We start from the raw sequence: 21336 nt of genomic DNA, 5'->3' as shown, positions 1-21336 counted from the left end.
ACTTGTTTAAACATTACTCTAATGCGTTGGACAACATATCTATATTCTAATTGAATGCAGTTATCCTGCATGTAAACATTTGTTATTATGTAAGCTAAACCATCATCAATATTGTATGTAATTTTTTGAAAGCGGGTTGACATTCTTTTGTAATTCATTTGTATTAATGTTGTTGTAATTAAATTTTAGAGGTATTTTCCATGAATTGGGAGTTTGGTGCAGCTCTTTCATTTGAAACGCAATGTTGAAGAAACCCTGGTCATTGGTATCCAAAGTGATGTGCTATAGTTAGCGTCTCTAGATCTAGAGACACACTGGTAAGAAGTTCTGATAAGGCCTTGGGAAAGAAATGTTGTGTTTCCGGGTTACCCAACTGACCCTAGCAAAAGCCTAGTGTGACCCTAGTCTTTTCCCAGGGTCGACCGCCAGCAAGGGACATACAATTTTTGATCTGACATCTAAGTGTTAGAAACATTGTAGACTCATTTTCCGACATCAGGGTTCTCTCCAGCACATTTTAGCATAGGGGACCTCCATGCTGTGATTTCGCTTGAACCATTAAACTGTATTTGTTTGATCACTTCAGCTGAAATCTTAAAAGAGAATCCCTACCTGCTAACCCTAGTCAGAAACACAACGTTAATTTCCTAATTAAAGGCCTACTTGGCTGTGGGTGTGTCGCAAACCAGCCATGAAAGTATTTTCAATCTTGCCCCTTCAGTTTGACTGTTTGCTGGTGGTTTCTGTTTTTTAAGGAATATTTGTTTTACAAGAAGAAATGTATGGTAACAAAAGTGGGACCCCGGTTTAAAGATGAATTTTGTACTCCTTCCCCTATATGTACTGTACATGTAGTTGGTGAGGTTTTATTTGCTCATTAGGTCTTTAACCACACTTCACGTGCCTTGTTACTAGTAACGTTACCCTAGTAAGTTTATGTGCCAAAAATGGTGTTACTGAACCAAGTCTTTATGTAAGTCATGAGAAAATATGTAAAGTTGCAAGATAAGTAATTGTCCAGACCTATTAAACGTTTTCCTCTTAATACAACTATATGTTTGTGTGGAATGAATGCAATTTACCTTCTGAACAGGCACAATATGCTTACATTCACCAATGCCTGATGATTTGACTTGTATATTATGTTAGCATGTAGTAGAAAACAGATAGGTCCAGATCTCCAAAGACCATGCAGTTAGTTGTGTGGATAATATCTTATTTTACCTTAAGACCCTCTTGCAATAATACTAATACTTTGTCCAATGCAATCATGGACACAAAACTGCAGAGGTAAAAGAACTAATGTAACAAGATTCAAACTGTTACAACCAGTAAATCTTTTATTGTGGAACTTTGAACAAGGGGAAAAACATGAGGTTTAATGAGCTGATTCAACATTTTTCACCTTTTTCTTTGTAGTCAATACCAACATTCATGGTTTATTAGATTCCTTACTTTAACTACTAGTTGAGCAAAAGCAATAGACCAGTCATGACTGTCCATCAAAATTAGCAGTCCAACCAATGATAGCAATTTAATTTAGCAGTTGAAATGAGAGAGTGGCTGCATGTCCATGAACTATTTCAATTTCTATGTCTTTTGCATTTCGACGGGGGTGGGCAGGGCTATGGGATCGTCTATTCTGCAAATTAGACTAAATAAATGATTTGAATTTCGACAGGGACTGCTTATCTGCATAACACTAAACCATGTTACTTACATGTATGTCTTTGGAGTTGCTGGTAGTGGGTATATAAGGAGGGTGCTTAACACTAAAGTCAACTAGTCAAAAGAGTATCAGAACACTCATTCTTCCAACCATTCATCAATCACCTTGCTGTGTGTTTCAGCTTTCCTCAAGAAATACAAACTGTCAAGGAACTTAGCGGCCTTTATTTTATCAACAAAAGCAGCAAATATCATGGATGAAAGCTACACTAATGGCAAAAAGCCAACTGTTCAAGAATGTGTGTATGAAATGTTCATTCATAAAACTTTCCCAAAATAAGGTCCTTTTGGTCTCTACTGCAAGGGCAGGTTTTATATAACAAACAATTTTACAAGAAGCAAGCAACTTTTACTCCAACTGAAAGCATGACAAGCACAACATACTAATAGACAATGAGCTGTACACAGTCTTTAAATGATGATAGACAATATCTTGAGAGCTCTGTGTACACGTGTAGTGCGTTTAAACCACACAGGAATCATACTTCTTATATGGCACACATATGTGGGCATGTCTAGCAAATACATTCACATTTTACAAGTATAAATTATGAACTTTATTGTACTACATTTATCTAGATCTGTGAAAGAAAACAGACTTTCTAAGTTCCCAAATTCCTTCTCAAGCAGAAAGGGCTTTCTTTCCTTACTTGCAGACAATAATAACTGGTCATTCATCAGTAACATCACACAAGCGGAGTGGAGGCCATACAGCACATTGCACATGGAACAGTCGTCATGATGCACTCAAACAGAGAAAAAAAAACAAAGATAACTGTTATACAAGCTTCTTAGTTTCAACATTGTAATTTCTATACAATCAAAAAGTCAGACCATAATTACTGTGTACAAGTATGGCATGACTTTAAACTCCTTACCACTGATCCTATAGAAAGACACTTCTTACATCATTGTGACAAAATGTGGGCATAATACTTCATTTCCATATAAACAACCTGACTTTTTTCTTCCTGTGATACTCTTTTAATACCAAGACTGCTGGAAACGAACAACAGCCTAAGTACCTGCCACACCAGGGGTTGCCAGCAAAGATGGCCGATAATGAAGCCTTGGGAATTCAGATAGAAAAGCATGCCGCCTCCGACAGAAATATATCTGCAATATTACTCTATATACACACCTCAGTAGGAAAGCACTCGTCTCAGGCCAGTTTAGCTACCAGGATGCCTGTCGGCTAATGATAACGATAAATAAATTCTTGACAAAATAAAGAAAAATCAAAGAACAGTTCTCCGTAGTGGCACCATGATCTGAATGTGACATACCTAAAACTTACAAAGCCAAAGTTTGGGCTTAAAATACAACATTACCATATACTTTGCTGCCATAATTCACAAAAGAACAGAAGTACAACATAAACAATAGTTCCACCTGACCTTCCAATTTACATCTATGCAGAAGTAAAAGATCATCATTAGTGATAACAATGTAATTTCTTTAGAATTATATTTGTACTCTGTAATAAACCACGTAGGTTAATCGCTCATCTCGTGTAGTAAACTCTATAATACAATGTTTTTGATCGCCATAAAGAGTAAGAGTTGTCAAATTTCAGAAGGTAGACGCCCCTCCCCGGGTACATGTGGCTGCCTGCGTACACCTCCACGTGACAGTCTCTGCGATAGATAGGCACAATCTCGTCTGTAGGCGGCCGGTCACTTCGCGCTCCCTTCTCCACATCCTGGCCTTCTTCTCCTGTAGAACACAAGGATTCCAAACTTCAGTCAAATCACATCATTTCCTATACTACACCATGGTGCTTTAACAAGGTCAGTTGTTCTCTCCCTCACTTACAAGGAGTACGAATAATTTTGTTGTTAACTGTAAACTAACATTGTGCCAGAACTGTGTGGGCATCCATGTGTTTTCACAAATAACACTTCTACTAAACAACTCATTTTGTTAACACTTGCTCCTAGTTTAGTACATAGTTGACACAGTACAGAGAAAACCATCTGCTCACCTTCCCCCTCCACATCCTCTTCCTCATCCTCCTCATCACTGGACTCGCTCACGTGCACACTCACGGCATTACTGGGTGCTATAGTCCACTCAAAGTACACTCCGAACCCAATGTCATAACTATCGGTGGCAAACTCCCAGAACAGATAGGCGCCGTCCTCGTGCGTGGGAACCCTGACGGTAACGACCTCGCCCCGCCCCACGGTGATGACGGAGTCCTTGTCCTTCCTGATCTGTTCCTTGAACTCCTGGATCTGCGGTCTGGTCCACATGGACGGCGCCGAGATGCTCGGGTACTCCTCTGTCAGGGGGGAGGGGGGCATGTTAGAGGAAATACAGGCAGTACTACATAGGGATGTGTACAGGTACAGTACCACGAAAATTCTTTTTGGCACAGGTCTAAAATATTATCAATATACTGGTACTGCACCTATATAAATGTACACTAAGTATGTTCTTACTAGTACAGTCAAACCTGTCTATAGCGGTCACTCAAGGGACTGGCCAAAACTGGCCGCTAAGGACAGGTGGCCGCTATGGAGAAAATGTCTATTAATTGACCACGAGTGACACATATTTTCAGTACCCACTGAGATACATTTATTCACCGTACAGTACACATGTAAACATTGCATAGGTAAGTCACATTTTAGAAAGTCGATTGTTGTTCTTTTACTTCTATAATGGGCTTGAAAAAAGAATTATTGTATCTGCCAACTCCAAAATCCATGGCTTGCTCGGGCGATGTCTGTACAGACCAGCATCGCCATACTCTACTCTTGATCCTTCGCGACTGCTTCGCTGCAGGCACACGCGTCACCAACGAGTTTTAATCATATGAAACAAAGTCCTTCGCAGCAAAATGCCACCTAGTTAGTTAAGAACAAAATACATGTTGCTCAGTTGCCACTTACTGTTCGTTTTCGACTGTTTTGAAACATAAAATCGTGGCGATAGTTTTCCTTAGTCTGTTGTTGTTTCGCTTCCCGCTTGTCATTATCAGCTTCTACCATTATGCTAATAGGGTACTCAGAAGAAGGTCGCTCTTTTGATGCCTTTTTTCTTTTCAGAAAATTGTAATAGCCCAAATTTTACATCATATTAATGTTATTCATATTTCTTTTGAAGCTTTTTGTAAAGTAATTATCCTCAGTGATACTTTGCAGCAAAATAAATTTAGCGCATTATACCTCCGAAACAGTGGTGTCTTCCGTTGACCTTTGTGCTGCTGACTATCAGCGCCATTTTGAAAATTGAGCGAAACACGTTTTGACTTTGAGCACCGGGGAAAACGGATATTGGGCCGGCATTCAAACATTTCCCGAAATTACCGCATCAGCTACATGTGCGAGTTGTATTTTCCAAAAAGCTGCCGTAATATTTGTCCTGTCGAAATGCACAGAAATGGTCAATTTTGCTACGAACGATGTACAAACGCAAGCCATGTGAAGAAAATTATACTGACTTCGCGTCAAACCATGGATTTTCTGACAAAGATAAAACATTCTGGTTTTCTTTATTATCATCCTATCCAGTTGAGTCCACATAAATTTGATAACTGCGTGAAAAAATGAAGATTTTGAACCCGGCGTGCGGTGGCGATGCGGCTTCTACCGATGTGCCGTGACCGTTACCGACAGTATTACTGTACTCGCGGGACTGAAAATCATCTGGCCGCGACCGCGTTGGACAGGTGGCCGCTATAGGCTAATTCTTAATGCTTATGTCAATGGGAAAAATCCAAGGGACCGACAAAAAGTGACCACTATGGGCAGGTGGCCGCTATGCAAAGGTGACCGCTAATACAGGTTTGACTGTATTTGTGTTGAAAGAAGAGTAAATCCTACCACAAAACCGAAAATCTAGCACTGGAAACACCTGTTACATTGTCTAATTGTTCAAACACAGGTCTGGACCTCTGTATCAATACCTGTACCTGTACTTGCAGTGCCTGATGAGCTGACGTTACGTTTAGGTACACATGCCATGTACTACAGAACTGAAGACACAAATAAATGGACAGAAGAGGTCCCGGTATGAGTAGGAGGGAAAATGAAAAGCCGATACATATATGTGATACAACTAGCCACAAACCAAGTATATCACCAAGAACACTTGTTATCTACAAACCACTACACAAACAAATCCCTTCACATGCTGTGAAAAACAGAGAACTCTGGTAACATGGGGGCAAGCATGACATGATATGATCATGACAATACAGGCTGGACACGGTATGCATGCACAAGTCAAGATAATGTGTTGCTTCCCTTGTGTTATCCATAATCCTGTTATCTGTGTGAATATTTGACATTATTTGTAAAGGATTATTCATTAACAATAACAATTTACATATAGGAATCACAACATGCAACTGGGAGGGAACCTTCCTCCCCATGCACAATCATGCTGGAATCATACTGCTGACAAACCTTCGGGCCCATTTTCTACTATCTTTTCTTCGCTGTCACCTGTAGAGTCAAGCGTTGGAGGCACAGCTGCGGGTGACCCCTGACCTGCCTCCGCGTCCACGTGGTTGTTGAGGGCCGGGGCCTGCTGCTGCTGCTGCTGCAGGTGCTGCTGTTGCAGCTGCTGCATCTGCTGCTGGTACACCTGCTGCATGTATTGCTGGTAGTGTTCCTCCTGAAGCTGCCTAATCAATAACTGTTGCTGTAAAAACACATAACAGAGCAAATGGGTAAGTAGGTACTAAGGTAACAACTTCTATTCATTCAAAACATACTCAACAGTCCATTACTTAACTCAGAGCTCAAAGTACCGCATGCATGTACAACTGTGTGCATGTAAAATTGGAAGTGTGCACATAATCTTTGACCACAATTACACTTGTGCACCTAACCCGAAAATTCAGGTTCACAGAAATAATCTGGACAACATGAAATAAAGTAGAACGTCAGCAAGATCTTACTGCTTCTCTTCAGAGCTTGAATGAAATCTATCGCTACCTTCAAAATTCTAAAGAAGTAATACAACAAAGGTTTCAATATTTAAACACTTAAATATGCTGTATACTAGTGTACAATAGTACCTTTACGTACAAGACCTTACACAAATAAATAGGTGCGCCAGGGGAGTGCATCTATAGTAAAAAATCAGGTGCGCAGCTCTAATTCTGTACATGTAATAAATTCTACCTGTTCAGGGTTCCCTGGAAACTGTTGAGCTGCATACTGCTGGAACTGTGCTGCTGTCTGCTGGTTCAGTACATTCATAATGGCTAATCTACAAGGGTAGAGACAAACAGGACAGATTAATACACCCAGTGAAAAATCATATGTGCACAGCTCAAATTCTGAGAGCACAAAAGTGCAAATATGTACCCAGTATTTCGAGCCCTGCAATAATAACAACACTTTGCAACAAGGGCTTATGAATATGAAGTTTGCCTACTTCTGTTGTTCTTGTCGTATTCTCTCATCTTCTTGCATCTTCCGTGCTTCTTCCTCCAGACGCTGACGTTCCCTCTCCTCTGCTTCACGCTGAAGTCGCTCTTCTTCCTCCCGCCTGACATTCAAGGGAGACACATCTTAATTTACATGTTATCAAATAGATTTGCATCTTACTTTCTTAGCTCTTGATTTTACAGCTGGTTGCCTTAGTCACGCAACTGAATTTTATTTTCCTTTGTAGTTTTGCATGTTACTAGCACCAAACATCAAAGACCCTTTTCTACACATATTGTTTGAAGCCCACATCCCCATTGTTTTACTGTTTTTGCTACTGTACTCAGTTCAAATGCTGTCATGTCACAGATCTTGTGCCCTTGGGTGAGGCACGTTACACGACTTTCCTCACTTCACTCAAGTGGAAATGGGTACCTAGCTTCGGTTAGGGACGTCCCTCGGATAGGACGTTAAATGGAGGTACTGTTTAAGGAGAGCCACACCTTGAGCACGTCACACTTATCAAAAGAGTAGTGGTCCTTCCCGAGTGGATCAAACCTTACAGTATTTAGTATATAGGCTACAGTAAGTTGAAGTTGGTAGCCTCAAAAAGAAAGAGGAGGTTCCAACTCACTTAATCCTCTCCTTCTCCTCCAGGTCCCTCCTGTGTGCCTCCACGTAGGGCTGGAATGTGGGACAGAGGTTGTCCAGCAGCAGACAGAACTCACACATGGCCTGGTGCTTCCCCATGTCTCCCAGGGTCTGCCATTCTTTCCTGAACACAACGAGACATAATTTTTAAACTACAGCAACTTGTCCCACATCTTCAAGACTTCAGACATTAATAAAGAAAAGCTGTTACTTAGCGATTTGTCTGGACTTCTGTACATTACGATCATATAAATAACTTACATCTATCCAACATTTACAACACATAATTAGATCAAAATCTATTAAGTGTTATACCATCGATGGTCAACATTGTTGAAATCATAATTGATAAAATCTTGCTCGCTTATATTGAAAGCAACAGTTTGCAGATCTAGAGTTCAGCATTAAAAGATCCTGATTGGGCAGTCTGCAGTGTCAGTGGCAACTGATTCCATATTGCTCTGTATATGTAAATAATGCACACACAAAAAAAGAGTTTGTTCTTGGTATGTCTGATAAATCAAATAGAGTACACGACCAAAATGTCTCCTGTTGATTTGGTTTGCAATTACTTTTGTTACAGCTCACTGACTGCTTACTGGAGATAAAATCTGAACACAATGAACAGATGTGGGCCATGTACATGTAGGTCTTACTTGTTCCACCACTTTCATAAGCGGCCATTATGTTGGGTACCTGAATCCTTCTGTAATTACATTATAAGATCAATGCTATATGACTGATTACCTGCGATCGTTTCCGATGACGTCGAAGTAGCCAACAGGAGGCATTTTCTCAGCGTCATATGGCCCCACTTGAACCTGTTTAGTGTAGGCCACCAGCTTCAACTTGTCTCCATACGTCAGGTGGACTGCCTTGCCTTCTTTTTCTGTAAGTTACGAACCAGACAGAAACTTCAAGCCATGGTTTTTAGCGGCAATGTTACCAGTAAGACAAGCCAATTTGATGTTTATCAGGTTGACCTATGCTGAAAGGATCAATTTACAATTCTCCATTCACAAACTCTTCTTTTTTGCCATTGCTTTATTCCAATGACAAGGAAAGTTAGCTTTCCCCCACACAAAAACATGGATGCGACTAGATATTTCACTAAGTAGTCTGCCTTTGTAACAGCTGGCATGTCAATGGCAGTGTCAACACAAAACCAACCATCTCCAATACGGCAGGCAATACAACATAATTACAAGATTTACAGCATTAAGTTGGTACAGGTAACTTAATAACATACTAGTAGAGGGCCAACCTCTTGAACCTGTCAACATATCATATCTTGGATAACCTTATCCTACTGAAAAAGATGCCTATTATTCAATAGGATAGGGTTATCCAAGATACAGTATTATAAATTGACATGATAATCAATATCAAATTTACATTTCAACTAAAACAAGATGGGCGACCGTCTGTGTCTGAGAATATTAGTGATTATGTAGCAAGTCTTGTGTGTCTTCAGAAACTGTAAAGTACATGTACAAGTATGTCAAAATAATCAGTCAGCAACAGATGCCCTGAAGGACACTGTCTTTCTTACAGTAATCCAATCATGAAAATCTGGTGTATCATGCATGGTCCAGTGATTAGTAACCCTGTGTCTGGACCAAGAAGCTGAGGCTGCGCCACTCATTCGACATGCGTGCTACTGGAAAGGGTTGCACTTGCAGTCCCTAGGACCATGTACTTGTCGAAAAGAGCTAGGGGAATTTCCCTGATACAATGAACCTGTAAATACTGTGCATAGCATCTGTCTTCTGTTTCAGCACCTGTAGAAGAGTCGCTCAACTGCTCATTGAGTTTATTTGAGCTAAACTGGCTTGAATTTGCTTTCACTCTATTTCTCTACACTTTCACTTACATGATTGATAGGTTCAAGGCCATGACATGGCACTGATCATACCCCATGGTTGACCTTTCCTCTTCGACCTTTAGAACAATTTTGGTGCATCAGATAAAAACTATTTAATTATATTGATTGTACAATCACCGCGCTAAGGCAAATTTTCTCATGGACTTTAAACTTCGAGTTGAATATGAAACCTGATGTGTTAACATTTCTTGTGACATTTGACTTGTCACGTGTTGTCATTTTCTTATTCCCTTTTTAATCTGATCACACTGTGCAATGAATGTCGGTCAAAAATCACATTTTTGGGGAACCTATAACAAAATAACATAATTCTCATATGCTCGTAGATAGGCAACGTTAATTACCATAATTACAATGCTAAACATAGGTACGACTTGTTCAGATATGAATAGCTTGAATTAGGTATCAGGTGCAATCTAGGACCTCAATAGTTAGATTAAAGGACAATATGCATGTTTGCATGTATTATAAGTGACAAATAGATCAATCAATATCAACATAAGTGATACTGTGAGAGAAAATAGTAATTTGCCTGTGGGCTGTATTAGCAAGATCCAGTTTCTACTGTTTCAAAGTGTTTACTAGAAGTAAGCAAGATGATCTCAGATTCATATACTTGGAGGTTTGATATTCATGCATAGCAGGGGTGAACATTAACAGCCCCTATTCTCATGCGCTCAACAGGTGTTCAACAGAGGTACGAGTGAAGCGATAACAAGCCTTCTGGGGCCCGCAAGAGTCTAGCCTCCTCCTACCTTTGAAAAATGTAAGGGCGAGTTTGTACAGTTCCTCTGCCGAGAAACCCCACTTCTCGTCAAATAAACCACCGTCTTCTCCTCCATTAGCAGTCACCCCTTCCCCTTCAGGAGAATCATTCTCGTTTTCTGTGAGAGACAAACCGTCCACAGCCACGTCAAGCCGGCTGACATCGTCTTTCTCTTCCGCCATGTTGGAGCTGACACGTACAGCCCCGACGGTGAACCGAATATCCTGAATGCTGATTCGTCAAATGCTATGTAAATTTTAACCTGTTGTGTCTTTATTGGTCCAAGTTAAAAGAGAGCCAACCAATGAGTAGTGTAAATGAGTTGCAGTAGTATATTAGGGACCATCCATTTTATCACCACAGGTGCACAGGAGTCATTGAATCAGAGATTTAATGGACTGGACTGATTGGATGACATCAAATGGATGATATGTACTGCAAAATTGACGGGAATGTGCAGGGGAAAAAAGTTGCCTCAATAATGAATTATATGTGGTCAGGAAGTTTTTCCAAATGACTGAACTTACTTGACTTGGTTGAACTTTGTTAACAAACAATAAATTTCCTAAAAATATTGACGTTTAAGTTTGAGACACAATTGGTATGTTTTACAATGGGAAAAGAGACATTGTTATATGTAACTTAATCAATACCCATCTTCCAGTGTTTTCTTCTTTTTTTTCAACTTTGCATGTACATTTTGTATTTGCTGATATTGCCTCTTCTTTGTTCAATTCAATGTTAACGTTACATTATGGTCGCAAACTTTGGGGGAGGGGGGGATAGGGGTGAAAATTGATAGCCTGAGTATCATCCTAGTTAATTCCAGGGCTCCCACTCATGACCCAGGCTAGAAACCTGATGCACGTGTGGATGTCATCCATATAAACAAGATAGTGTGGCCTATTAAATTACTAAACTTACTAAAATTGAGAGAAAAGAAAACAGATATTGCACCAGCATCAAGTAGCATTCACTTTGTGTGTACTTCTCACCAATGATTGAATTGTAGCATTTGCACTTTATACAACAAATGATTGGATTCATCATTGTCAGACATTAATTAAGGACAGAAGCTTGATGTGCATACAGAGAAGTAATGGTTAGCCCCTCCTTCCCATCGTGCACAGCAACATTCAAGCAAAAATGGCGGTATTTCACAACGATTGAGAATCTTTCGCAATTTCGGGGAAATTTCTGGTAGTTCTGTGAGTGTTTGCCAATTGACAGGATATTGACATATCGAGCAAAGATGTCCTCATTTGTTACCGAAGTTCTGGCGACCACAGGTCGCTTGGAAAAGGACGATTTGGTGAAGAAGACGGGTAAGTTGGTGAGGGGGGTGGGGGGTGACTCTCACTTTGTAATTTGTGCGTCTGTAGTTTCTATTTTCGTGGTCATCATTTTGACATACGTGTACATGTATATTTTAAGAATACTGAATAATGTTTCTAGCTAATTCTGCAAGTCCATCAGTAGAATAAAGTGTATTGCGATGCGGCCATGATATCCTGTCAGTCTGTTTGTCAGAAATTATCATACACATGGTCACATCACATTCCCTTGGTGACGTTAGAGATCGATGGGCCAAGTAATGTTACAGTATATTCTGCCATATTATTCTTCCTGGGATGTAACGTTAAAGTACAAGCATAAGGACCTCCTATTCCTAATAAGTACTTTCGCAGATCCAACTTCGCATGCCCAGGTTAAAGGTGAAGGCCCATGAGACATTAAAAATATGATTAAAGAAAACATGTCTGGACATATATTTTCATTAAGTTTCATAAATTTGTTATGCAAACCAATCATCAGTCTGGACATGCTTGCAACTAGAACTGTTAACAAGTCAGGGGCATTCACCTTCGGCCTGCTTGATTTGACCACTGTTAACAACAACCTATCAATAGTATCATCAGTTTTGACAATTGTTTGTACATGTATTATCCTCCTTTAGGTAAGTTGTCCAAGCGAGTGGAGGATATAAAAGGCGAGATCTATGAGACCATCACCCAGAGGTATGTGGACTTTGTGCCCAGTATGAACACCACCCTCGACCTGACCACCAGAGTCAACACCCTTGTCACTGAGGTCGACAACCTCAACAACAAGATACAAAATGAGGTGAAAAAAGAGTTTTATGTTTTTCTGATAATTCAGGTCACTACCCTCAGATTCTTTGTACTTGCATGCTGTAATGATTGACTTTGTCCGTGTGGGTCTCTGAAAGCACTTCATTAGCATTGGGTAATGAGAGAAAAGGCATGAGCCTATAACGTCCCCAATTAAGCCTAACTCTTCTTGATAAGTGTGTTGGATTCTTTGATGTGCAGGGGTTGGATGCTTGAGGCCTTGCTATAAGCGGGAAAGAAGGCCTAGGGAGTTACGTCCCCACCAAAAAACAATTTCATCACTCTCACCTTGCTCAAGTGGGTTTCGAACCTCCACCCTTTGAATCCACAGACATTGCTCCATCTGGCATGTTTGTAAGTTTGTGTGTTCTGTCGTGTTGTGCAGGTCCAGGCCCAGCTCAGCACCTCCACCAGTGAGTTCCAGGACCTTCAGACCCAGCTGAGAAGGACCAACACTGTCCTGGCTGTCCTGGGTAGTCTGTACGAGATTCAGCAGGCTCTGGACTCCCATCACAACGACATGGACAATCAGCAGTTCATCTCAGCTGCTGCAAGGCTTACACAGGTGGCAGACTTGGACATAGTTTTAGGAACGTAGTTGGAAGTCAATGGCTATCTTAAAACATGTACAAAAGCAAAGTATAACATTTTCAGAGTGCATTCAACCATAATGATAGTAGCTGCACAAGAAAAAAACATACATGTAGTCAGAAAATGTTGAGCTTTGGTTTCATACAAGCTTTATGTGAGTATTTGAAAGTTTTTGGTTACATCCTTAAGAATTGGTAGTATTTTCTGTAACACCAAGAATGGGGTCATTTTGTAACTTCTAAGATGTACCCAGAAGCAATAATGTTGTGACTACAAAATGTAGTATGCTTCTAATAAATGGTAATTTTGTTATTCGTTGTACTAAGGCGTCTCTCCCATAGCTTAATTTGTTGTACTAAACTACTAGTATATATGCACCATCGAAAATTATGTAGCATGACTAATATGGTTTATGCTCTCCCTCAGATTCAGCAGATCATGGAAGAACTACAGGAAGGTGGATATTGTGAGCTCAAGATCCTGACTGCTTTAGGAATAGAGCTACGGGTACGGAAGGAAAACCTCATCCACACCCTCGGTGAGGCCTGGGCCAAGGCAGTCGTGTGGAACATACCCCGTGCCAAGGATCTCAATGACGAAGATCGCCTGCTGAAAACAGAACTACGACTGACGACAGTCACTGCTGAAGATGCAACCCTCCCCGGCACGCCCCGCATGACCACGTTGGTCCGTGCCATGAAGGACATGAACGTGCTCCAGGAGAAGCTGAAGGTGTTCGCCAGACGGTGCTTGGAGTACATCTTCCTGCCCCTCGTCGTGCTGCCCAACGTCTCCCCGAAGGTAGTGACCATGATGCAGAGTGAAGCACTTCACTTTGACAAGCAGTCCAGCAGTAAGGAAACCGTTGTCCCAACAGACCTCTACCTCAAGATCAACACCGTTCTAGAGTACTTCAACAAGCATCTGCTTGGGATTGATGTGGGCATGCCAGACAGCAGCCTGATGACCATGTTTAGTGACTATCTGTGGGAGGACCTCTCTCAGGCCATCATCAAGGGTTGCCTGGTTCATTCTATACCCAGAACCAGCCAAGAACTGGAGAAGTACATGGAAGTGATTACTGCCACCGGGGAGTTTGTAACCTCGTTGGAAAATCTCGGCTTTCTCCATGGCAAAGAGTCGGCCCTCATGAGATACGTCAAGGAAATCAATGTCCATTTTGCCAACAAGAAGTGTCAGGACATCCTGGCCTTTGCTCGCGACCTGATGACGTCCGAGATGCTCGACACCGTGCAAGTCGGCGCCAGCGACGACATGGCTCCCCTGCCAAACATTCGAGAGCTGCTGGGGCAGCAGACGTCCAAGAAACCAAAGGTCAAACAGGAGGAGTCGACAACTGCGGCCTTTGAGGCAACATTTGACTCCATGCCCGAGTTGCAGTGCCCTTTCCGTCTGCCAGTCTGTAGGATCAGTGTAACAGTAGACAAGCTGGTCAAACTGGCATACGCCACCCTGTGCGAGGCCAGCGAGGTCACGACGAGTAACCCAGGCTGCGCCGTGCAGATGTTCTACGCGGTGAGGGACATGTTTGAGCTGTTCATGGAGGTGGTGCCGTGTTACCACGAGGAGAACCTGAAGAAGCTCCCCCATCTGACCGCCGTCCATTATAACAACTGCTTCTACATAGCACACCACCTACTGACACTAGGTAATACTTGGTGCTGGAAATGAAATATCAAAGAGGGGAAGGAGAGCTTAAAACTGCTGCGATACTGCTACATAATGATTCGCTGGATTTGACCATAGCAGTTGTAAAAAGACGTTGATGACAACACATTCCTATGTTATTGACATTTCATGACCACCCATGCAAAAATATTTAGATTTGTGAACAGGGCTCAAAATACTGTCTGCAGTTAGATAAGGATTTGAGATTGAAAAAAAAACTTGCAAGCTAAAGTAAATTAAGTACATGTATGTCAAGCCCTTATCTTGAAAGCTCAACTGTGTTGGTAGAAATCATTCTAAATTTCAACTGTAATTTCAAACACAAAAATTGGACAACCCCAACTTTTTGACTGTCCAACTGCAGTCTTTGTCAAGCCACAAGGAATGAGCAAACCACCGCTTCTGTGACGTCATGTTATGCAGATAGAATAGATGACTCGGTGAGCAGTGGATCACTAGTTGCAGAAAGTTTATGGCGCTCAAACCCCCACCCTCCTAAGCCCTGTGTGATACAAATACATAGTTGTTGTTCTGTTCCAACAGGTCACCAGTTTCTGGAGCACCTGCCCAAACCCCTATCCAACTCCTTTGCGACGTTTGTTGACCAGATCCCGGTGCTGCGTGAGCTGGGGACGGAGTGCCTGCTCCAACAAATGCGCATCCAGAGGGACCAGGTCCTGGAGTATCTGGTGGGAGCACACAACTTCACCAACGTGGCAGAGGACTACAACAGGGGCAATGCAGAGAAGGCTGTCAAAAAGGTTTCCTTTTGTGTGTTTTTCTGCTTCTTTTTTCTTTTGACAGAAAGATTTTTAAGAGCATTTAAAAGTTCACCATGAAAACTGCAAACATAAAACCACCACGAACATGTCTGCATTTACAGTATCCGTCAATATCATGTAGCATTATTTTGTAGAGATATCCAAACGTCATTTCGATTCTCATTTCTTGTGTATGTACAGTGAATGCAGACTGTAAGTGCATCATGTTTGTTATTTCCTGCAGGTGTTGCACCAGTTGACTCACCTGAGTAAGGTATGGCAGGATGTGCTCCCCACCAACATCTACTGTAAGGCTCTGGGTTCCCTCCTCAACTCCGCCATACAGGACATTATAGGTCAGCACTGCTTCTACACAAGGTTTCCCCTAAACAGTACTTATTTCTTAAAGTAAACAAAATCCATTTGGTGGGGGTAATTACAATGTTAGAATTCAGAGCTTGAAACATTCACCTACAATTTTCATGAAAATATTGTAACATTTCCGAAAATTGCAATTTCGTAAGCTGAAAGAATATAGGTTTGGTCTTACGAATCACATTGCACATGTTGTATAAAACATGAATTATATATTTTGAGCCCTGCAATTTAAGTATTTCTCATCGTTCTCTCTCCTTGAAATAGCTTTTGTGACATTCCACACTTTTTGTCATCATATGCTGTGAAAATGAACATTCTCTTCCTGATTGTGGTCATAAGTTACCGGCAGCTTTCATCAAAAGAAATTATCCATGTATTCCAGGTAAAGTGACAGCCCTGGAGGACATCTCTGCAGATGATGCAGCTCAGCTCCACTCTCTATGTGGGATTGTCAAAGAGAGGGCCCCTCTACTGTTCCACCCTGTTGTCAAGGAGGACACTAAAAAGTATGGATACTGTTAACTCGCTCTGTTCAATTACATGTATGTTCATGTGTTGACTTAACACAGAAACAGCACTGGGTTTTCAGAATTCTGAAAAAGTAACTTGTGTATGTTGATTGTACACCAAGAAAAGCTACTTATTTGTATAAAGACTGATTGTGTTGACATAATCAGAAATGTCTTGGATGGCTTCAGTCCTGCATGTGAGTCTGCACATCTTGAAACTTTCACTGTGGCTTTGTTTGTGCAGTGACCTCTCCACTGTGAATCCATGACATTGCAGATATGCGTTTCTGTATTAGTATTACTGTTGTACTATAGAATTTCTTCACCAGCAAATTTTAAACACTGAAAACCTCCCTTTCCCTCTTACCACAAAATAAAACCACCACCAAAAGTTCATGAATTTACAGTATCCTTGACATGTACCTCTCTAATCTAAACAGATTGCTAGTTAAAGCCCAGCTTGACAAAGTTTTGTTTCTCTCTCTGTTTGCAGTAAGAAAGCTGTTGAGGCGGAGGTCCAGCTGTACGTGCCCCAGTGGGTCAAGTTCAGTGAGCTGATGACCATGCTGGACGCCAGCCTGCAGGACATTGCTGATAGATGGGCCGATGGCAAGGTACGGACCAAATCTTTGCTAGATTCACAAGAAATAGATATGCTGCATAACCTGGATATTTCCTGTCCTATTCTACAAGGCTTACAAAATTATGGAATATTATACTGTACTTATTATATAAACATCTTTTGTTTGGACAAATCCTAATCTACAAGGCCTCTTAGATAAACTATTTAACGATGAAATGTTATACTCATCATATTCATCAAAGTCAGTTGTAATACAAAACTTGAAGATATTTCTTTTTGGAACAGATTCATTTGTATTCTTTGTGATTGCTACATCATCCTGTGAAGTGCTTTTATTTGGCTTCTGAAAAGCTAAAATCTATCCCTACCAATATAAATAAACATACATGTGCATCAGTTGTTCTGTACTTTCCACCAGAATTAAAAACATTTACAGCATTTGTAGTTGTTCTGTAAGCCAAGAGAGTTCTCGGTTTGGGTGCCAGTAGCTGACATTTGTTGATTGTGTCCCCCCAGGGCCCCCTTGGGCATGAGTTCACGGCTATGGAGGTGCGTGGACTGGTCAGGGCTCTGTTCCAAAACACCGACAGGAGAGCTGCCGTTCTGGCCAAGATCAAGCAGCAGTGATTTCTATCTACTGATACATGGAAGCAAACTATGATAGTAAGGCAAACTAACAGTTCAGACTACTCGCAATACTTTATAGGATTATCAAAGAACACCTTTATTCAAGGTCAAAATGACACTCTTCTAGATGTCCACACATCAAGAGAAACAGCAATTTATCAAATGGGATAACTCTCTCTCTGTTGCATATGTACAACATTTCAGCCAATAACTTGAATGAGACACAACCATCAAATGTCAGTGTAAGTGCTACTAAAGATTTTGCATACAATACGGTACTGTAAAATACAGTATGAAGGCTAAAAATGGACTATTGTAAGAAACGTCATGATCTGTAAATGATATAGAAATGTCTTGATGTTATTTAAGTTAGTATAAAATATGTCGTCTCCCTGCTTCTAGAAAAACTGTAAGCTATTTCTGTACAAATGTAATGAAAAGTGAAAATCAACTTGTCAATTAGTTGGCACATTACACATTTTTCTTCTGGTGTCAGTATGATATTTACACTTGCTTGACATCAATCAACAGTCATGTATGAATATTATAATTATATTACTTTGATATCAACTCATTCAATGGGTATATAATGTCAATAGATTTCTTTCCACACATCAGTCAAATATACTTCGTTATTTCAATCAGAATTCATTCATATAGAGTTAATAGATTCTTTCAACACATCAGTCAAATATATGTTGTATGTACCTTAATAGTTCATTCTGTATGTAACTTTATCCCTTGTTTCTAACAGTAAAAACCTTTGTACAATACCATAATACAAATAAAAAGTTACATCTGCAACATTGTGTGTTGAATTGTCCCTTGTGTTCCCAATGTCCAGTTCCTCTCCCCTCCCCTTATTTCCCCTTAAGGAACCCTGCGTAAGTCAGGTTGTCTGCCTTTCTCCCCGTGTTGCTCTTCCTCTCCAAGAACATGCCCATTGGTTCCCGCGGATGGAGCGAGATGCTGCGGTCCCACCGAGGCTCCTCGATCCCGAGCAGCTCCCGTACGCTACGGGCAATCAGCTGTGGCGAACAGAAACAAAAGCCGTGGTTAATATCTCAGTCCTAATGCCCATCACACAGTCACTTGTATTTGTTGAACCCCAAAAGTTTGGGTGTATTTTTTTATCTGAAAATCTATCACATTGCAAGGGGCTTAGGGATTAAGTACCTGCAAACATCGGCTTATCTCTAGAAATTGCTTGATGATCAAGACATCATCAGGTGTATTACTGCCAACAATATCATTTAGAGCTTGCAAGCAAGTCAATTTTTCTGCTGTGTGACAGGCATAAGTTAGTATTGTTTTTGTCTTGATACTGCGATTCCCAATATACAAAATGCAGCAATGTCACACATGTAACATTATAGTTGACCCACCCAATAACAATCACATCCTCTGTTTTTGTCTTGGTTACTGGTGAAGGGTTGAAAAGCAGTTTGGGTAAGGGGGTGAAGTCTGCCATCTCTGATACTTTGAAATTGATAATGAAGAATGTTTGAAATGCTGCAATGATAAGACCTAAAGGTAGAATTATTCAATATACTTGAAAGAAATTTGATGTAGAATACTGATTTTACTTGAAACATAAAATCTACAGCAATTTGCATCAGCTCTGTCCCAAGTTGAAGCTGTAGTAAAGACAGTCAGGGGTAGAACAGAGCCAAGCACTCAGACCTTCATGTGTTCGAAGTCGGTGATGCCCAGTCTGGGGAGGGAGGAACAGTCCGCCTGGATCAGCTTCCTGCCGTTAATCAGGTTTGTAGTGAAGCATTCCTGTAGAGGGAGAGGAGAATATGAAAAATTATGCCATATAACTTATATACATTGTAACTAGCAGTACTATAATAATTAGAAATCACCTTTACTGAACTTACAAATGATGGGCAGAGGGTGAGGAGAAATGATGCAATTCATATAACTAATAATACTGTAACAATCACCTTTACTGAATTTACAAATGGTTATGACATCCCCGTCATAACGTTACCCACAAGGAATCATGGAGGGAAAATACACTTTCACAAATGTGAGCAGATTACGTTAAAAGTAACGTTCTGACACAGAAGCACTGCCTAAATCAACTCTGATAGCATTCAGCTGTAATGCAGCAACAAAGGAAGATTCACTATACACATCGGCGTCTTTCTGGTAGTCAATGATAAAAGGCAAATCATCGACAATATAATAACGTTAGTAACGTTACAAGCTTAGGGCACAAGACTTGGTGTCAGATAGCACCAAGCCTGCATGAGATACAACTCCGACTGTGGCAATCTAAGATCTTAAAAGTCGCCCATAACTTACTCTGTACTGTGGGAACCCCAGCTGCTCGATCCAGTCTGCGACATCCTCGCAGCTCCAGTGTAAACAGTTGGGAACCGCCATTTCAATCTCCCGGTCCCTCTCTCTGGCCGCGGCCGCCATCTTGCCTCACACACCTGAGTCCTGTCGTCGCTATGGAGATCATGACGCTTAAAGGTCAGGGGTCGCCATGGGTGGTATGTGAGAGGAGTGCCACAAACACCTTTCATGGCTACGTTATTATTTTATCTAGATTCAGTTTGCCAAACAAACAACACGTTTTACAGTTGTCAGAAGCAATAGCAATAGCAGAGTTTCAGTAACCCTACACCTTCGCCAAATAATTTTGCCTCATTACAAAGCAGATGACATGTAAAGAAGCTTCTTTTAGCACCATTTAACGTTAACGTTAACATTCATCATCTTCTTTTTCCAAATCACATATTTTGGAAATATCCATATTCAGGAGGCTAGCATTTCCTAATTAATTATGCAAATTAGGTAAACATTTACATATTCTATGTCTGAGGGCATTCACCTTCGTCTATCACCTTTATATATCATGTGGCACTACTATGAACATTCCATCATTTACCACTCCGGAAATATACAATTTTCTCATTATTTATGCAAATTAGGGCATTAGGGCATTATTCATATCAATCAATGTTCCTCTGGAGCCAAGTCACATGTGTAACGAGTATGAAGTCCCTTCATTGAGCATAATCGATGTATGATTTTTTCCCTCATTGATTATACCAAGTAAGTCATAATTTGCATAATTGACATACCATTAAATTGGTCCTCATCAAAGTTACCTAAAGGGTAAAATTCATCAAAATTTATTAATCCCTTCTCAAGTTATCCTGTTTCAAAGTCTATAACTGAAACGCCCCCTGCAGTTCCCAAGAAAGCTGCTAGAGAGCTCAAATTTAAACTTATGGTTGTATTGACTGGCTTACTGAAAACACTGTGCTGTGTGCGCAATAACTCAGCGTTGACTGAAATCACCTGCTTTGAACAGAAGATAAAACGTCAAACTGTAAAGCACGTTTAATTTGCAATTCTGATCTGCGAGGAACACAACAGTCAACGTGACGCAGATTCATATACTGATAAAATCACTTCCTTTGCCATACTTCCTGTGGTCTGATTGGCTTCTATGCAAATGTGGGAGGGCTGTATATATGATGCAAAGTTCCGTAACATGACCCAAGTTCACGTCTGCACGGCGTGCATAATCTACCCGGCCATTTGATTGACGTGACTACTGTGAGGGTCCTTGCCATTCGTGTTACATGATCTCAGCCCCTGGCAGCTGCATGTGTCACGACCTGTG

The 21336-nt window shown here is 40.8% G+C and overlaps 3 protein-coding genes and 1 long non-coding RNA gene across 5 annotated transcripts; 1 reads left to right on the top strand and 3 right to left on the bottom strand.

Moving 5' to 3' along the window:
• Positions 1-1873: 1873 nt before the first annotated feature.
• On the bottom strand, positions 1874-10644 carry LOC136432598 (Golgi resident protein GCP60-like). 2 transcript variants are annotated; one of them, XM_066424003.1, is made up of 8 exons: positions 10407-10644; positions 8514-8655; positions 7750-7890; positions 7123-7236; positions 6867-6954; positions 6144-6381; positions 3713-4012; positions 1874-3444 (listed from the first exon to the last, which is right to left on the bottom strand). In XM_066424003.1, the coding sequence occupies exons 1-8, from the start codon at positions 10597-10599 to the stop codon at positions 3233-3235; spliced, it is 1428 nt and encodes a 475-aa protein (XP_066280100.1). In that variant the 5' UTR covers positions 10600-10644; the 3' UTR covers positions 1874-3232. The 2 variants fall into 2 exon arrangements, with proteins under 2 accessions (XP_066280100.1, XP_066280101.1); XM_066424004.1 differs by having other exon boundaries at positions 6183-6381.
• On the bottom strand, positions 4286-6137 carry LOC136432600 (uncharacterized). The gene is made up of 2 exons (XR_010755547.1): positions 4978-6137; positions 4286-4929 (listed from the first exon to the last, which is right to left on the bottom strand). It is a non-coding gene; the product is annotated as an uncharacterized lncRNA (long non-coding RNA).
• An 889-nt stretch (positions 10645-11533) lies between the features above and the next one.
• LOC136432595 (centromere/kinetochore protein zw10 homolog) lies at positions 11534-18057 on the top strand. The gene is made up of 9 exons (XM_066424000.1): positions 11534-11742; positions 12375-12541; positions 12935-13114; positions 13567-14809; positions 15373-15590; positions 15835-15946; positions 16351-16474; positions 16971-17091; positions 17577-18057. The coding sequence occupies exons 1-9, from the start codon at positions 11670-11672 to the stop codon at positions 17685-17687; spliced, it is 2349 nt and encodes a 782-aa protein (XP_066280097.1). The 5' UTR covers positions 11534-11669; the 3' UTR covers positions 17688-18057.
• Positions 17757-20159, bottom strand: LOC136432596 (sterile alpha motif domain-containing protein 15-like). The gene is made up of 3 exons (XM_066424001.1): positions 20001-20159; positions 19371-19469; positions 17757-18715 (listed from the first exon to the last, which is right to left on the bottom strand). The coding sequence occupies exons 1-3, from the start codon at positions 20118-20120 to the stop codon at positions 18548-18550; spliced, it is 387 nt and encodes a 128-aa protein (XP_066280098.1). The 5' UTR covers positions 20121-20159; the 3' UTR covers positions 17757-18547.
• Between the last annotated feature and the right edge of the window lie 1177 nt (positions 20160-21336).

This window comes from Branchiostoma lanceolatum, chromosome 4 (genome assembly GCF_035083965.1).
Source record: "Branchiostoma lanceolatum isolate klBraLanc5 chromosome 4, klBraLanc5.hap2, whole genome shotgun sequence".
NCBI classification, from domain to species: Eukaryota; Metazoa; Chordata; class Leptocardii; order Amphioxiformes; family Branchiostomatidae; genus Branchiostoma; species Branchiostoma lanceolatum.
This window is presented reverse-complemented; position numbering and strand designations above follow the sequence as displayed.

Excerpts from the sequence above, each read along its gene's own strand:
- LOC136432598 (XM_066424003.1), bottom strand. The coding sequence starts at position 10,599 with ATGGCGGAAGAGAAAGACGATGTCAGCCGGCTTGACGTGGCTGTGGAC. Across the intron at positions 7,891-8,513 it reads GTCATCGGAAACGATCGCAG|GAAAGAATGGCAGACCCTGG; the intron begins GTAATCAGTCAT and ends CGTTGTGTTCAG. Across the intron at positions 3,445-3,712 it reads AGAGGATGTGGAGGGGGAAG|GAGAAGAAGGCCAGGATGTG; the intron begins GTGAGCAGATGG and ends TGTGTTCTACAG.
- LOC136432595 (XM_066424000.1), top strand. The coding sequence starts at position 11,670 with ATGTCCTCATTTGTTACCGAAGTTCTGGCGACCACAGGTCGCTTGGAA. Across the intron at positions 12,542-12,934 it reads ACAACAAGATACAAAATGAG|GTCCAGGCCCAGCTCAGCAC; the intron begins GTGAAAAAAGAG and ends CGTGTTGTGCAG. Across the intron at positions 13,115-13,566 it reads CTGCTGCAAGGCTTACACAG|ATTCAGCAGATCATGGAAGA; the intron begins GTGGCAGACTTG and ends GCTCTCCCTCAG.
- LOC136432596 (XM_066424001.1), bottom strand. The coding sequence starts at position 20,120 with ATGGCGGCCGCGGCCAGAGAGAGGGACCGGGAGATTGAAATGGCGGTT. Across the intron at positions 19,470-20,000 it reads TGGGGTTCCCACAGTACAGA|GAATGCTTCACTACAAACCT; the intron begins GTAAGTTATGGG and ends CTCCCTCTACAG. Across the intron at positions 18,716-19,370 it reads CCGACTTCGAACACATGAAG|CTGATTGCCCGTAGCGTACG; the intron begins GTCTGAGTGCTT and ends TGTTCGCCACAG.